Raw genomic sequence first — 17,774 nt, forward strand, 5'->3', positions numbered from 1 at the left:
CTTTGTTCACCTTCATGGACCACCCTCCAGGTCTCAAACTGACCTCCTGCTAATAGCAGATCATTGAATTAAAGTGTTTCCAGTAAAGATCCGATCAGAAGTGAGAGTAAACAGAGGGTTAATCATAAACACATTCCTCGGGTGTGTCTTAACTGGAGGATCCTTTAAAAACAGAGGCAAACATCACCTTTACCCTTCAACAGTCTGCTGTCTGTCTCCGTGGGGGTTTATGAAGCGAGACAAGAGTTCAGTGCTTTATCTTTATTAGCTGATTCTCTCTCTTGTAACGTCATTATTTTGCTGGTAAAAGGCGTGTTAGCGACAACTGACTTGTATTCATGTCTGTATTTTCTTAAAACATACCTGTGTAGGAATGATCCAGAGTTAAATCACATGTAACCGTGGAGCTGATGCTGAACACAACATGGCTGTTATGGGAAGAGGGTTTGGCCAAAGTTCACAGAGAATGGAATTGAAAATAAATATGAATTGATGTTGGAATAAATTGAAACAGGAACAGGAAAGTGCTTGTGTATTTATTTGACTCGCCGTCAGTGGAGTTTTGAGCCTGGGCATTCAGAGACAGCAGACCTGCACTTTCCCATTGCACCACCAGGGGGAACAAGTATCAAAGGAAACAGCTGCCCTTAGCAGCAGGAGTTAGAAAAAGTGGGAAAATCAAACACAGACTGAAAAAAAGGCGTGGTCAAAAGAAGTGCAGATTTATATCAATGTAAGAAAGAAACATCTTCCTTTCTTTCAAAACAGGATCCGATTTTGATTAGCTGTTTAGTTTCAACCTATTTGTCAAGCTCATTTCTTCCCTTTTTTTTAGTTTCTGGTGTTTCATTTTCTTGTCATTCCACTGTGTTCTCTTTTCAGGCCCCGTTTGGCCTCTCCTGTGGTTTTTTTTCTCTCTTCTGCTTTCCTGTTGTACCTTCTCTTTCCAGAGCTACCATCCCAGCCACCCCTCTACAAAGAGCTGAAACTGTAGGTGTGCACAGTAAGTGCTGATTGGCTTGAAGGATTCTGGGAAATGTAGTTCCCAAAGCCCACAGCACCTGCTCTCCCGTGATGCTGATTAGGCCCCCTGCTTGTTACCAGTGTCACAGGCTGAATCTTATAATATACAAGGCATTAACAGACATAATATAATTTTTATTAAAGATAATATACCCGTCTTTTTCACCACTGATTACTTTTCATGTCATAACACAGCCGCAATACTAACACCTAGTGGCCTGGTTGGATCAGAGTCTCTGTATTTAAACTCTACCAACCCCATGTGGGAGACCCACTCTGTGGAGCATAAACTGGTTCAGTCAGGGATGGAAAAGCAACATGATCATTGCATAGTATAAAAAAATAATACAAACACTTAGTAATAAAGAGAAATGATTGTTTCTTTTGGTAAGAGCCTCTGACCGCTCCTCTGCTTCTCAGAGTTGTCATTAGTCTAAACGTTAAAACCAAAAAGTCCCGTGGCCCTGTCCTTTACTCTGCTACTTCAGCTGTGATGTAACTGCTCACTGCTGGTAAACAACACATGAGCAGTTCTCCTGGGACTTTTATGTCATGCGTCCTCTGGGCTTTACATAATGAAAAACAAGACCCAAGAAGAGAGCGGAAGTTTTCACAGAACCAGTTCCTCTCTAGAACCCCTCACTGGGGGGGGGGGGGTTGTTTTGAAAGAGTGTGGGCGGAAATTATGCTCTCTGCACTCCCTGCGCAGTTCTGCACCTACAGACTGTAGACCATCTGCTGTTCTGTTTATTAGCCCACTTTCACCCTGTTCTTCAATGGTCAGGACCTCTACATGACCCCCACAGAGCAGGTATCATGTGGGCAGTGTCCTCTAGACGAGCGACACACACTGTGCAGCAACAGATGAGCTACTGTCTCTGACTTTACATCTACAAGGTGGACCAATGAGGGAGGAGTGTCTCACAGAGTGGACAGAGAGTGGAAACAAGGTTTAAAAACACCAACAGCACTGCTGTGTCTGATCCACTCGTAGCAGCTTCTGTTATGACCGACACTTGGTATTAGGCATGTTAACTTTTAGACTCATTGTTGTTGTGATTAAATAGAGTACAAATTAAGATTGTACAAGTGACTGAAAATATGTCAATATAATGGGTACAAACATTAATATGATGCATTTATTTATTTAGAAAAATATATTGCATCAGAAAAATCACCACAGCCTTTAAAGCTTCATATAAATTAAAAAAAAAAAAAATAATATCTTCAATTTAATGGAACAGTGATGTCATACACAGCTGGAAGATCAGAGAAAACAAAAAACACTGAATAACAAAAGAAGAACAGAGTCTTAAATGAAATGTATACAGCGCTATGGTGTGATAGAGCTATATCACGCCACATTAATTTTTGCTCAGCCACTGTTGTAAAGGCTGAAATAACCACTACAGCATCAAGGTGAAGTCTTTTTCCAAACAGCCAAACTCTTCCTATTAGGACAGCGACTCTATCCAAACGTCATTAGCAAAAGTTGTGCTTGAACAACAAAAGAAGAGCTGGATGGGTACTCGTTAAAATTAAAATTTGGTTGTTTCAGAGCAGGGTTTGTACTTCCCTTTGCATCTCACAAGAAGTGCTTGATATTGTGAGCTGAAGCTTCTGATGTAAAGGAAACCTGCTATACAAGTTGATTATAGTTTGGAGCTTAGGAGTCTGCTATAGGAGTGTGCAATGGGATTTTGTGGATGACCACAAACAGTTAAACAAGTATGGCTGAAACTATGAAAATGAATGAGGGGGAGTTGAGGCAGAGAATTTCAATACTTTGCTGAGTAAGTGAACTGTTAAAACCTCACATTATTATTTTTCCCAAATTAAAATTAAAATCAATTAATAAAACTCCTGTTGTAAAATGAATGTAATATTTAGATTTCATTTCTAAACATTTTATTTTATCTTCAAAACATTTGATTGTAAAATTTGAAATCTGTCATTATCATTGAGTGTCTTTACCAGCTTTTTTTGTAAATTATATATACAAATATAATGCAATTATAGGGAAACCGTTGGTCATGCCGTTCGGTTTGAGAAATGCCCCTTCAATGTTTCAAACACTGATTACTGATATCCTCTGACATGTTAGGCAAGTTTTTCATAACTTACACTAATAATCTTTTGACTTACACACCCATCTTTCAAACTCACATTCATCACATTTGTCAAGTTTTGGCTCCATTGGTGGAGAAATAATTACATGTCACAATTGTGAATTTCACCTTTCCTTTCCTGATCAAAAGAACAAAGTTGGGGTAAATTAGACCAATTCATCATCAGTGAACAAACTGAAAGGTTTTTTATTTTTTATTTTATTACAATTTATATTTTATTATATTACAATATAAATACATTAACCTTTAAATAGATTACTCAGATTGTTTTGTGTTTAATGTCATGCTTTTATTTATTTAGAAAAATGTATTGCATCAGAAAAGTCAGCAAAATCACCACAGTTGTTAAAGCTTTATATACTTCAAAAATTGCAAAAATAAGATCTTAAATTTAATGAAACAGTGATGTAACACCCATCATGGTAAAACATCTGCTGGAAGATCAGAGAAAACTAAAATTACTGAATAACAAAAGAAGTCTTAATCTTAAATGAAATGTATACAGTGCTATGGTGTGATAGAGCTACATCACACCACATTAACCCAACAGACCCTGGGTATTGGGCAACATTTGTGTTAGGATTACACAGTATTTACATCAGATGTTAGATATCTATAAAAATCTATAACAAAATACAATTTTTAATTTATTACTTGATTATTGAGTTAAACTGAAATTCCATGGACTTTCACGGGAATTCTCTTTAAATTCTTGATTATTAAATGTAGCATTATAAACCATGATCAACAGTAAAATGGTGCTGATTTATTTTACTCTTTGTTTCCCTGTTGGCCTTTAACCTCACTGTACTCTGGAGGACTGTACATCGGAGGATTCTCCATTGGAGGACTGCTCAAGGAGACACCACTCCCTGTGTACATGCACTGCAAAACACACACACACACACACACACCTATTAGGAAATTTGTGTCAGTTACTTGCAGCTCAGTTGATGGAAATGTCTTTAAATATACTGTAAGATACTTTAATGTAATTTTACAGCTTTTAATTGGTAGTAACTCAATATATCTAAATTAATACTCTGAAATCAAAGTATCAACATATGCAGGGATCAAGGGAGGGTTGTTGAAGAAGAGAAAGGGGGGAAACTTGAGCACCCTGGAGGAAACCCACGAAGACACAGAGAGGACAGACCAAACTCCTCACAGACAGTCACCCGGAGCGGGACTTGAACCCACTACCTACAGGTCCCTGGAGCTGAGTGACTACGACACTACCTGCTGCACCACAATGCCACCCTGGCTGCTGCTTAAGAACAGTAATTTTACAGTTTTTTCTTCCTTTGTTTTACATTGGGACTCTGTAAGCACACATATGGCTCTAATAGACAAATCCAAACAGGCTGTTAGTGACCTTTTACATCTGTTTGGAACTATTCATGTCTCTCACTGCCTTGTATTGCCTTGTGGTGTTCGTGCACATACAGTGTTCCTCTCGTCATTTAAATTTGTGCATTGACCTTACTTTGTTCTTTGACCTTATTTCTGAATTAGCTCTTTGGGTTTGTTTTCTCTCTCTGTTCCCATGATGTGACCTTATTGTATTTACGGACCCTGATTTGTTTTTACACTGTTTTTTCCCTTATAATAAACACTGCTCCACTGCTATCAATCTGTATCTGTCTCATTTATTTCTCTTAGTTAACAGCAGTGTCTTAAAATTATTTTGTGTCCACAGTGACCCCTGTAGGTTTCTCTGACCTGTTGGTTGCTGGGGGCATGTTGTTGGGGTAAAGGATTGACCACTGAGTTGAATCCTCCAGGGTTTGCAATCACAGTCACATTCACCTACAAACAAACAGAGAATGTAATGAATACTGCAGCAGCAACCAAGCACATGTGAACTGTCTTCATGATTAATACAAGGCTCTTATCAAAACAACATTATATCAAATGTAAAACGTGTAATACACACTTGTGCCAACATGGAGCAATAGGGAAGGGAAATGCTTTGGCACGAAAACGTAATTTTGCAGCACTGTTTCGAGTTAAGTTTTTGTGCCTCTAAAATGTGAAATGAATTTGTCTCTACAATAAAACAAAACCACAACACAAAGCCTAGACCCCAACCCTCACTTCAACACTAAGAATCAGACCAGGAAACAAGATAAAATAAGGTTCCCTCTGTCTATGCAGCCCTATTTTATGATGTCATACATTGTTGCCAAGCATCATAAGGCACTATCTACACAATAACTGCACATGTACTGCACAGTGAATCCAAGATGAATGGGATGTGTTAACAGAAACTCATGCACCTAATGTTCTTTGAGTGTTTGTAATGTACTGGATGGTACTGCATCAGAATCTGACTGTGTGTGTGTTATTACCACTGGTTCTTTGCGACATCTGGCTTTACAGGAGAATACGGAAATGCGGATGGACACAAAGAAATGAATGATAGTGAAAACCAGCAGAACTCCTTCAATCTAAAAAGCCAGGAAAGAGATGAAAGACATCATTGTTTCATCATTCAGGAACAAGCACTCACATTCTACCAGCAAAAACAAACTGTCTTTATAAAAGTGATCATTTATTACTTCTACATTGTTACCATGAAGTGTAGCTCAGACAAGATTAAGAATCAAACTGTTTTGAAGTTCCTGACTGAACCAGTTTATTCACCATAAGGTGATGCTCATACAAACAGGACAACAATATAAGAGAGTCACCCCATTCCTGCAGTAATAGCTGTATCTGCACATAGCATCCGAAAAAAGAGCTAATTGCAAAGACAGCAGGACAATGGCTATTCCTGCTGCGACGGCGCTGAGCACATTCATCACCAGAGTACTCGTCACCTGGACAGAAAACAGAAAGAAACCTCAATAAACAGCCAGTATAAGCCACAGTCAGTCAGCATTGTTCTCAGTGAAGTTTTGTTCTTTGCCAAATGTTTCATTAGTTCAGAAATGAGCAAAAACAAGCTCTGGAGTTCAGAAGGTCTAAATCCAGAGGCATAAATAAAGAGAATCAAAGTGAGAATTATGTACATGTGATGACAAAATAGAAGAAAACAATCAGCTGAAAGACACAGCTCCAGGGGCCTGGAGGTTGTGGGTTTGATTCACGCTCTGGGTGACTGTCTGTGAGGAGTTGGTGTGTTCTCCCCGTGTCCACGTGGGTTTCCTCCGGGTGCTCCGGTTTCCTCCCACAGTCCAAAAACACACGTTGCAGGTAGATTGGCGACTGAAAAGTGTGTGTGTGTTGGTTGCCCTGTGAAGGACTGGCACCCCCTCCAGGGTGTATTCCCGCCTTGCGCCCAGTGATTCCAGGTGGGCTCTGGACCCACCGCGACCCTGCATTGGATAAGCGGTTACAGATAATGAATGAATGAATGAATGAATGAATCAGCTGAAAGAAAAACAATGTGGTCAATCTTCTCATCATTAGAGTCCTACAACACAGCTTAAATATAGACACGTTGTGCCTTTTTGACCTACTGACACAAGCGCAGAGAGTGCCGTGCTGTTTTCACCTTTAGACTATTAAAGCACTACACTGATATTAAACTGACTTCATTCTGTTTTTTTCCCAACACTATCTCCCCATAACTTCTCATATATGTATCACTGTGATCATAATGTTCAGTTTAGGGCGAGTTATTTGTATTCTCTCTATGATTTTTAGTTAAAGATTTAGCATAATTACGTGCAGAGCTGGTCCAGACTTTCCTGGAGCCCTAAGCAAAATGTTGATAAGAGGGCCTCCTACCTGAACTTTCTGAGCCAAAATGTGACCATTTTTTGACAGTTGCACCTGACTCTCCATTAGAACAATAATACTAAATACTAAACAATAGTACATATTTTGTGCATATACAGAAAAAAAAATGCTGGTGGTAGTGTGATTGTGTGAATATCGCAACAGCATTTAATGTGGAACTGAAACCTCAAAGTCAAACTTCAAAGTCAACACATAGAAGTAACCTAGACGTAACTAGAAGTAACTATGTCATGTTTAAGGTAGTGTGTGGTGAAGAGTACTAGACAGTATAAATCATTGGTGTATGATAATTTTCATTTTTCAATTTTCATTAAGGTGGAATTGAAAGTAACTACGTCATGAAGAGTAAGGAAATTTTAGAGCGTGCTGGTGTGTTTAGTGAAGTTTAAATGAGTACTAGACCATATAGAAACATAGGTAAATGTTAATTTTCACTTATTTTGCTTCGGTTTAGTTCATGATACTGTGGCGCTGCAAGGTTTTTAAGGTTGTGAAGAGCAGCTGCACAGTTCATGACAACTCTAAATACATTCCCATGGCTATGCACGTAGATTATAATTTTTTAAACAATGCAACCTGGAGAAGAACAGTCACAGGTTTACCTCATTGCTGTTCCCACAGCTCAGTCTTGTGGAATCTTTTTCCCTATTTTCATTTCCTGTATTATAGTTTCACTACATAACAATACATAATAACAATGGGGCCTTTATTAATTCGTGGAGACCTATGCAGTGCACAGAGTGAGTGTACAGGGCGGTCCGGTTCAGATTATGTGTCAAGAATGCAAATTTTAAATAAAGCAAACAAAATTTTCAAGCATGACCTTATGATGTCATCCCTCTGACCCCCGGAACAGAGGAAGAACCAGTGGGGCACATATTCTGTGATTAGACACATTGGTGGAGTTTGGAGGTTTGATAATGTGTGGTACTTGATCTAAAAAATTGAGAACCACTGAGTGTAAGACAATGATAAAATAAAAAAGTGTTACACTTTAGTCTTGTAAGTCTTATCCCCTATCATCAGCAGATCACTGGCTGAGTACTTGGTGTTGCCTCAGACATCCAAGACTGGTGTAACGGTCACTTTAAGAGACTTTGGGTTAATTGCTTGCACACTGCAATGTTGGGGGAGGGGAAGTTGAGAGAAAACGCGAACAACTGAAGCAAGCTTTTTTTGGTTAGCACTGGGTTGTAGCCTTTTTGCTTTATCTTCTGCAGCTATTCTGGATTGTACTGACTGTGTGGGTGCTCCTAAGCCCAATAAATGGTCTCTCTCGCATCACACTGAAGGTTTCCTGTGTTTTCTGGAGCTGGGCGGCTGGGTGTCGACCGGTTGTAGCTCCCTCCACGAGAGCATCCGACCATCCACGCGGTTCATTACAAATTGGCGCCCGAACTCTTTGTTACCTGGAGCCTCCGTTTTATTCTATTTTATTTTTGTGGTATGGAGTGTATTTTTTTTTTCTTTGTTTTTGTTTTTCCCTTGATTTTTGGCACTTTACGCTGTCGTGAGCTTTAGCTCGGTTGTTGGACTGGGCCTTGGATGACGGTTTGTGTCTTTGGGGATTTGGAGGTTTGTCTTTGGGGGTTTGGAGTTTTTGCAGACTCTGGTTTGCCTTTGTTGGGGATTACTGTTTTTCGACGGACACCTCGGCTGTTTTGCTCTTTGTGGATGTCCGCGTGGTGCGCTTCTGCTGAGCTAAGGGTGCTGGCTCTTAGCCTCATTCTATTCGTCACGGACTACCGTTGCCTTGTTTCACTTCGTGCCCTTGGACTTCGCGTTGTGGGACACGAATGGACGCTAACCACATCCAAATAAGGACATTACTGTGCTGACTGCAGGTGGGTTCGTTCAGCTTGCAGCGTATGGTGGTCTGAACTGCCTTCATTGGAGACCGACAAGTAAGGCTGTTCCTGCTATAGTCAACTTTGTGGTTTATTATTATTATTATTTTTTTTATTATTATTATTTTAATTACTGTTGTTTTTCTCCCTCTTTGTAATTACTTATTGTTAATTTGGTAGTGCATTGTTTATTGAATCTTTGTTAGTTTAATATTACGTATATATTGTAATTGGGGATCAGGAAATTTTCATGGGGGTTAAATAAGGTTTATGCTTGTTTACTATTTTGCTGTGATTGTGAAACTGCTGGTAGTGTTCTGAATGTCATGTGAAATGGATGATTTTGATGGTTTTGTGTCGGACATTGATGACTCTATGCCTCGGGGTACTAGGCCTGTTCCTCTTTATAATACTTTAGAAAGTCAAATTGACTTAATGCAGCAAGAAATGAAAGTGTTAAGGGATTGTTTTTCTTCCTCATTGCAAGTTCAGACTGAAATTCTTAAACAGTTGAAGTCTGATTCTAAGGCTCAGTCTCCTTGTCAGGGGGTGACATGGTCTGTTCCAGTGAGTACCTCTACGCCTCATGTACCTGCTCACACTCTTGTCTCTCCTGACTCTTGCCGGCCTTGCGGTCGTGCAAGTTCCCACTTGTTCGGTGCTCAGGCTGATTCTTCTGCTGCTGCGCTTCACCCAAATGTTTCTCCTTGTGTGAGGGTTAAGTCTAATGCTTCTGGTAGAGAGAACCAATGCTCTGGGGGTTGTCTTGTGTCTGATTCTGCCATGCTTAACAGCACTTCTCGGGTACTAACTACTTTGCTACAGCACTCAAAAAGGGAGCCGCCTAAATTTAATGGTTCCACTGGCATTCCACCGATGGAATGGCTGCAGGCCGTGGAAGTCTTCAGGCATGACATGAGTTTGTCTGATATGCAGGTTCTGACAGAATTGCCACGTTTTCTATCTGGTGAACCAAGTCGTTGGTTCCAAGTTCTTAAACCATACGTGACAAGTTGGGAGCAGTTTTCTGAGCTCTTCCAAAGTGCTTTCCTTCCATCTGACAATCAAGAGAGAATCTGGAAGGGTATTCTTGGTTGTTTTCAAGCTCCTGATGAACCCCTCCCAACGTTTGTTGCGCACATGTTAAGTGAATTCAATAAGCTCAGACATCCTCCACCTGAACCAGATAGAGTGGAGCTGATCTGTAAACATGTTCAAGAAAAATACACAATTGCTTTGTATGGCTCTCGCATTTCCTCAGTGGCAGATCTCTTGCTGCGCGCACACGAGTTACATGCTGCGCTGGGCCACAGAGAATCAAATGTCTCTCCTATGGTTTCTGCTAAGCCAGCTAAAGTTGTGGTCTGATTTAGGTGCTCTCTGCCGGGTTACACTTCTCGCACCTGTCCTCAGTGTAACCCTCTGTCTTTCCAGGGGGACAGAGGTGACAAGGAAAGTGTAACTGACGTTTCACCTCCATGCCATAGTGGTCCGAGCACCCAGTTCATGGGCCGTGAGCAGTCAAAAAATAAAAATCTGCCGCAACGGGATGCTAAAGGTGCGAGTCAGCATCGTGGTGCCCAGAAGTCCTCTAGGGGTTCTAATGGGTCTTCTGATCAGGTGACCATTACTGCAGAAAATCACCATTTAGGGCATATAGTAGACACATCTTCTGATGTTTCGTGGAACACGCCCTTCTGTGTTAACGTTAAATTAAGGAACAAGGTTGTGTCAGCCACACTCGACACTGGTGCTTCATTGTCTGCTGTGTTATCTGATTTTATTGACAAAGATGTTGCCGGGAAGTTAAAATGTGAGCCGTGGACAGCCCCTCCATTGAGATTAGCTGATTCAGCTCTCTGCGACCCACTTGGGGTTACTTGGTTACCCATTTGGTTCCAGGGCCATCGTTTTTTCCATCGTTTTGTGGTCTTGGATAAAATGTCCTCTTCTCTTATTCTTGGGATGGACTTCATGATTAGGGCATCAATCTCTATCCATGTCCCAAGCAGAACAGTCACCATAGGGACGCGAGAAATGCCTTGTAGGGGAGGTCAAGCTGAAGAACCCTCAACTACTGATGTTATAAGTTCACTAGAAGGGCAATGCTTATCTTGCTCCCAGCCTAGTGACTTTTCAATTAATCTTGATGACTCTGTTCTCGATTCCCTACAGAAAGACAACCTGCAAAGTCTTCTCACAGATTTCCATGACCTGTTTGCAGCACGTCTTGGTCATACCACTGTGGCTGTTCATCACATTGAGACAGGGGATGCGAGACCCATAAATCTTCCTCCTTATCGCACCTCTCCACTTAAAAAGAAACTGATTGAGGAGCAAATCCAGTCAATGCTTGATGATGGCATCATTGAGCCTGCTTCTGGTCCTTGGGCTGCACCTATTGTTATTGTTCCTAAGTCCTCTGGGGAGGCTAGATTCTGTGTGGATTACAGAGGTCTTAATCAAGTCACTGTGAAAGACAGATATCCTCTACCTAGAGTGGATGAGTCCCTTGATTTTCTTGCTCGTGGGAAGTTCATTTCAACACTTGATTTAGCCCGAGGGTATTGGCAGGTTGGGGTAGATGAATGCTCCAGACCTAAAACTGCTTTCACATCCCACTGTGGCCTATTCCAGTTCAGGGTCCTACCATTTGGACTTTGCAATGCCCCTGCGACCTTCCAGAGGGTCATGAATACAGTTCTGGCAGGCCTTGTCTATAAGTGTTGTGCGGTGTACCTTGATGATGTTGTGATTGCTTCACCGACATTTGAGCAACATCTTTTGGACCTAAGGGAAGTCTTCTCTCGGCTTGAGAATGCTGGACTTACATTGAAATTGGGAAAATGTCAGTTTTGCCGGCATGAGCTGAAATTCTTGGGGTACAAGGTTTCACCTGATGGGATCCTCCCAGACACTGACAAAGTGCATTCTGTGCTAAACTTTCCAATGCCCTCTGATGTTAAGCAAGTAAGACAGTTTCTGGGACTCACAGGCTATTACCGTAGGTTCATTCTCAATTATGCCCAACATGCAGAGCCCTTATTTGTCCTCACCAGACATGACACGCCATTCATTTGGGACAAAGATTGCCAGGCAGCAATGGATTACCTAAAAAAATGCCTTACCTCCGCTCCAATTTTGAGTTTTCCAGATTTCAACCGGCCATTTAGTCTCCACACGGATGCTTGTGAGCTGGGGCTGGGAGCAGCTCTCATGCAGCGTGGCGATGTTGGTAGAGAAGTTGCTATAGCTTATGCTAGCCGAACTTTGCACAAATCTGAAAGGGCTTACTCTACTACTGAGAAAGAGTGTCTGAGTGTAATTTGGGCCCTCGAACACTTTAGACCATACATTGAGGGGCTCCCAATTACAGTATATACTGACCACAGCAGCCTCAAATGGCTCATGTCCCGTCCCAATCCCTCTGGACGTTTGGCCCGGTGGTGTCTCAGAATCCAGGATTTCGACATACAGGTAGTTCATAAACCTGGACCTCAGAACACCGTTCCAGATAGTTTGTCCAGGAACCCACAGCAAGGGGATGCTGACCCTACAGACGTACTCCCTAGGTATGCTGTTGTAGCGGGCCTAGATTTGCGTTCTCAATCTTTGGTTGTACTCACTGACAAAGAGCAGCTTCGCCACCTACAGAGGGAGGACCCAGTGGTGGCTGAGATTCTGAAAAAACTGGAGGAGTTGCAAGACACTGGCTCAGATGATGAATGGGAAAACAAGTTTGTTGTCCATGATGGGCTTGTGTATTTCCAGGATACGAGACAGTCTTGTAGTCTGCATCCATTGAGCGATTTAAAGCTGTTCGCTCCACAGTCTTTGAGGGGGTCACTTCTTAATTATTACCATGACCACCCAACAGCTGGCCATCTTGGACTCACCAAGACTCTAGCCAGGTTAAAATTGCAGTTCTTCTGGCCGAAGATGAGGAAAGACGTTAAGTCTTATGTCCTGTCATATCTAGTTTGCCCACTCACAAAGCCTTCCCAACAGAAACCTGCTGGAATGCTTGTTCCAGTGTGTGCCAATGAGCCTTGGGAAGTGGCGGGAGTTGATTTTGTTGGGCCACTGCCACGTACTCAAGCAGGAAATGCTTACTTGTTGGTCTTTGTTGACTATTTTAGCAAGTGGGTGGAAGTCGCTGCTGTGAAAGAGGCAACAGCTCAAGTTGCAGCTAGTAAGTTCCAAAGTGATATTTTTGCTAGACATGGGGCCCCGAAGTACTTGATTTCTGATCGAGGAAGACATTTCATGGGTGAATTCTTCAATCATGTGGTGGAAGGTTTGGGAACAAAACACCGCCTTACAACAGCATATCACCCGCAAACAAATGCCACTGAACGAGTTAATCGAACGCTGAAAACTGCAATCAGAGCTTATGTTGGCGATAAACATAACACCTGGGATAAATATATCCCACAAATTTGTTTTGCTCTGCGTACTTCGCCACATGAGAGTACCGGGTTTAGTCCTGCTAAAATGCTTTATGGCAGAGAGTTGAGTACTCCCTTGGATCTCCTGACAAAGCCGTCTACGGATGGATTGAATGACCCTCTGTCAAGTCAACCCGAGACCCCTGAGGGGGCCATACAGAAGATTCATGATCATGCCCGAGTTGCTTTGCAGTCGAGTCATGAGCGACAGAAAAGTCACTATGACAAGAAGCGCCGTTTAGTCACTTTTGAACCTGGGGATCTGGTTCGTGTGAAAAATCATCCACGTTCCGATGCTGTTGCTAATCTGAGACGATCACTCAGACAGGGTCAAGACTTACTATAACTCTAAGCCTGGTCATGACACTGGTAGTATTATTGATAGTGACAGCCCTAGGCAGTTGCAGGTGACAGACTTCAAGTTTTCTGTTACTCGTTCGTATGACCTTAGACCACGCCGGTATCCTAGGGTGACATCTGACTGGAGTACAAATAGATGGACTAATAAGTTCCACGCTGAACGCTTGGACATAGACTAACTTTTCTAGCCAGACTGGACTTTGTTGTTTTCAGACAGTAGATTGTTTGTTGTGTTGAGTACGTATGTCTACTGTTATTCTGTTATGTGTACATGTTTCATAATTCATTAAAAAAAAAAAAAAAAAAGAGACAACCTGGGAAAAATCCAACAACTGTTGTTTTATGTTATTGTTGGGCTTTGGAAATATTTTTTTTTTTTTACACAAAAACAAAAGTGATGTGTTGGGAACTGTACTTTTATTTTTAGTTATTTATTCATTTTTTTTTTTTTTTTTTTTTTTTTTTTTTTTTTTTTTTTTTCATTTGCTTATTGCTGTAATTTATAACTGTCTCATACTGTTTTCTATTCCCTATGCCATGTCATGTATGTATGGTATTACACCTTGTTGATCCCTTCAAAGTTGTTTGTAGACGGCTGGGGTCAGCCTTTTTTTTGGTTGGGGGGAATATGTAACGGTCACTTTAAGAGACTTTGGGTTAATTGCTTGCGCACTGCAATGTTGGGGGAGGGGAAGTTGAGAGAAAACGCGAACAACTGAAGCAAGCTTTTTTTGGTTAGCACTGGGTTGTAGCCTTTTTGCTTTATCTTCTGCAGCTATTCTGGATTGTACTGACTGTGTGGGTGCTCCTAAGCCCAATAAATGGTCTCTCTCGCATCACACTGAAGGTTTCCTGTGTTTTCTGGAGCTGGGCGGCTGGGTGTCGACCGGTTGTAGCTCCCTCCACGAGAGCATCCGACCATCCACGCGGTTCATTACACTGGGATGGGGATATTGTAAAACCAAGAGAGCAAGAGAGTGTTTTCTTGGCCTCCCTTGGCCATAGATTCCCCAACGTCTCCCCAAGATCTCACAAAAATAGTGAGAACCAGTGCTGGCGTGTGTTGGCTGATGAAGTAGATCGTAACCTCCTGAGCTCTCCAGTTGTGTTATATTAGTTGAAATGTTTATAGAGGTGATCCCTGGCTTGTCTTGGAGGGTAGGTGGCACTATGTGTGATTGGGGGAGTCCTATCTAGTGTTCTGGGGGAATACCCAGAAATAAAACAATAATAGCACTTGTGTGTATTACGTACCAGTCCCTTCTTAAAATTCTTGCTTGCTGAAACAGACAGAGCACCAGCGGTGATATACTGAGGAAGAGAAGAAACATGAGCAGACTGTAACTGGCACTGGAAAATATGTATAAGTATGTTTCTGTTTTTGGAATGTAAAAGTCTCACCAGCAAAGAAGCCCAGAAGAACACCTGAGGTATGAAACCTAAAAGGTTCCAAGGATGGAAGAAAATGATTGCTAATATAAGTGTGATCAAACCAGTCACTATTTGGAAAGTCTGTGGAGAAAACAGGTAGAGATTAGATTTACTTCAGTACGGGTAAATATATGTTTTGCAAAAATTGCTTAATGTAAGCATGAATAGCTGAAAACATGAAAAGTCGTTGTGTTGTGAAACTCCATGTTTCTTCTCTGACGTTACTGCTGTACTTCCTTTATAAACAGAGAGAACATGTTGAAGCTCGTCCCCTCAGCTGCTTCTCTGTGTTTCTGGCAGTGACTTCTCCCTGGAGGTCATTTCTGGGAAGGTCCTGGCCCTCCTCCAGACTTCAACCAGTCCCATCTTTGCTTTTATTTTCTCACATTGATTTTCCCAGTGTTTCTGGGATATTATCTGTCTGCTATAGAATCATATAGAATCTATATTCTGATTATCTTCTGCTTTACCCCTCTGCTGTGTGGTGGCAGGGGCAGCTGGGTTATTTATAGTTTAAAATATTTCCAAGCATGACATAATATGAATGAGAAATGAGGATCTGTTTACAGAGTTAAGACCAAAGACCAAACCACTGCAGTAAGCTTAATATTTATTTAAAAAGTATGGTCCGTTAATCAGAAAATTACAAACAGGTGAAGTTGCCCCTCTTACCCCTAAAACTTTGGATTCTCTTCTGAGGAACCGCTGCAGGGGCCTGTTACTGGGATTGTTCTGTCCAGGTTGAGTTGTTGTTGTTTCTGGTGGAAATACATGGGTCACGATGGTGTACCCAGGCCCGGTGTTGGTGAGGGGTACAGCAGGGGCGGACATCTTTAACTCCAGTTGATTTACTCACCTGAGAAACTGTGTAAATCACTGTCAATTAAAGGGAAATGCACCTGACAGCTAAAACATTAAAACAGTTATTTAAAAACTGCAGCAGCACTGCTGTGTCTGATCCACTCGCACCAGCACAACGCACACTAACACACCACCAACACGTCAGTTTCACTGCAGCACTGAGAATGATCTAACAATTAAAAAATACTCTTCCTGCTCCTGAGTGTTGAAGAGGGGTCTTAACATGAATGCAGAGAAAAAGATCTTTCATTCTAGAACAAAGTGCTCCTGTGTGGTCAATTGAGCTGAGGGACTGGACGTTGTATGTATGATCAAGTAGATGGTCATCAAGTAAATCAGACTTTGTAAAGATAAACTTAAAATTAAATAAAACTTACATTTTCTCAGTCAACTATCTCACACAATCTCAGAAAATAAAGGTATAGTACAGATACATTATTGTGACTAAAGGTACAAACAATGTAAACGTACCTTTAAAAGATACAACAGTGATGTTAAAGTCCAACTGTGTTCCCTAAAGTCACATTACAATCTCTTCTCCAGGAGGAGAGGTGACATTTGTAAAATTTCATTATAAAACTGAGTAGAATAAAGAACACAATATAAGTCCTGGGAATGAAATGGGGCATATGAAATCAACACAATTTTAAAATCTATAATTTAATAGAATAAGGCAGAGTTGTGTTCCCTAAAGTTACAGAATTTGTTTTCTTGTGGGCACCAGTAGAGTGACAATTTTCCTTTAGAATGAGGAAATGAGAGATCGACATTTAAATAAACACACAGTTATCAGCACTGTGGTTGTGGGGTAGGAACGTGTCTCTGTTGTGAGAACAACACTCAAAAATATCTCCAAGAAATCAGTGTCAGAAGAGAAGGATTAAACCCTGTTAAAACTAAAGGGTAGTTAAAGACGCAGGGTTTAGTTTTCAGTAAATTCTGAGCGTGCCTATCGGTCCATTTCTGGTGAAAGACTGAGAGAGTGTAAAGTTTAGCTGCTGATCTGAAATGATGGGAAAGTGGAGATATATCTGTGTTTGTAAAATATATGAAGAGAAAAGCAGGCTCTGGATTTACCTGAAATAAAGTGCTGTTGTTGTCTGAAGGACTTCTGTAAAATCTCTGCTGTCTGGCGCTGTCTGTAATGAAGAGTGGGTTTCAAAGGGAGGAGGGGTTACACTCGCTATCGTTCATGAAACGTGGAATGTGGGAAGTAGGAACTGTGTATGTAAGTGTATGCGTGTGTGTTCGTGTATTACAGAAATGTGGGCAGTGTTCTCATGAAGTGGGGCTTCCATGGAAAAAGGGCTGTATGAGCCAAAATGGTTGTTTTTAATTTGGTGTCTGATAACACTCTTGTTTCTGAGTTGTCGTCATCTAGTTGAGGAATGGAGAGCTCATAAACCATATAAAGTCATAAAGTCTATGACCTCACTTCCACAAGTCCAGGCTTCCTCAGAGACTGTTGCTCATTGGTTTCAGCTAATCCTTAATTTATCTTTCCAAAATTTATTTACATTTACATTCCATAGCATTTTATTCTTTTGTTGTTTGAAATAAATACCTCTCCATTTTTGCACTGACATCTTTGTCTTCCCTGGATTATTTTTCATGGATGTGGAGTGTCAGACATTTTTGGTTGAAATAACCACTACAGCAAGTCAAAGACTGTTTCCATCAAGGCGAAGTCTTCTTCCAAACTGCCAAACTCTTCCTATTAGGACAAGGACTCCATCCAACGTCATTAGCAAAAGTTGAGCTTGAACAACAAAATAAGAACTGGATGGGTGCTGCTGAAATTAAAGTTTGTTTGTTTGAGAGCATGTATGTACTCCCCTTTGTATCTCATAAGCAGTGCTTGATACTGTGAGCTGAAGATTCATTTATAAAGAAAATCTGCTATACGAGTTGATTATATTTGGATTCAT

At 41.2% G+C, this 17,774-nt stretch overlaps 1 protein-coding gene across 1 annotated transcript; it reads right to left on the reverse strand.

Annotated features, from left to right (window-relative positions):
- Positions 1 to 3,400: 3,400 nt before the first annotated feature.
- On the reverse strand, positions 3,401 to 17,071 carry LOC136692889 (membrane-spanning 4-domains subfamily A member 5-like). Its single transcript, XM_066666613.1, has 8 exons — positions 16,924 to 17,071; positions 15,658 to 15,849; positions 14,956 to 15,066; positions 14,809 to 14,865; positions 5,846 to 5,974; positions 5,504 to 5,602; positions 4,875 to 4,961; positions 3,401 to 4,037 (listed from the first exon to the last, which is right to left on the reverse strand). Exons 2-8 carry the CDS (start codon positions 15,814 to 15,816, stop codon positions 3,924 to 3,926), a joined length of 756 nt encoding a protein of 251 aa, XP_066522710.1. The 5' UTR covers positions 15,817 to 15,849; positions 16,924 to 17,071; the 3' UTR covers positions 3,401 to 3,923.
- Between the last annotated feature and the right edge of the window lie 703 nt (positions 17,072 to 17,774).

This window comes from Hoplias malabaricus, chromosome 3 (genome assembly GCF_029633855.1).
Source record: "Hoplias malabaricus isolate fHopMal1 chromosome 3, fHopMal1.hap1, whole genome shotgun sequence".
NCBI lineage: Eukaryota > Metazoa > Chordata > Actinopteri > Characiformes > Erythrinidae > Hoplias > Hoplias malabaricus.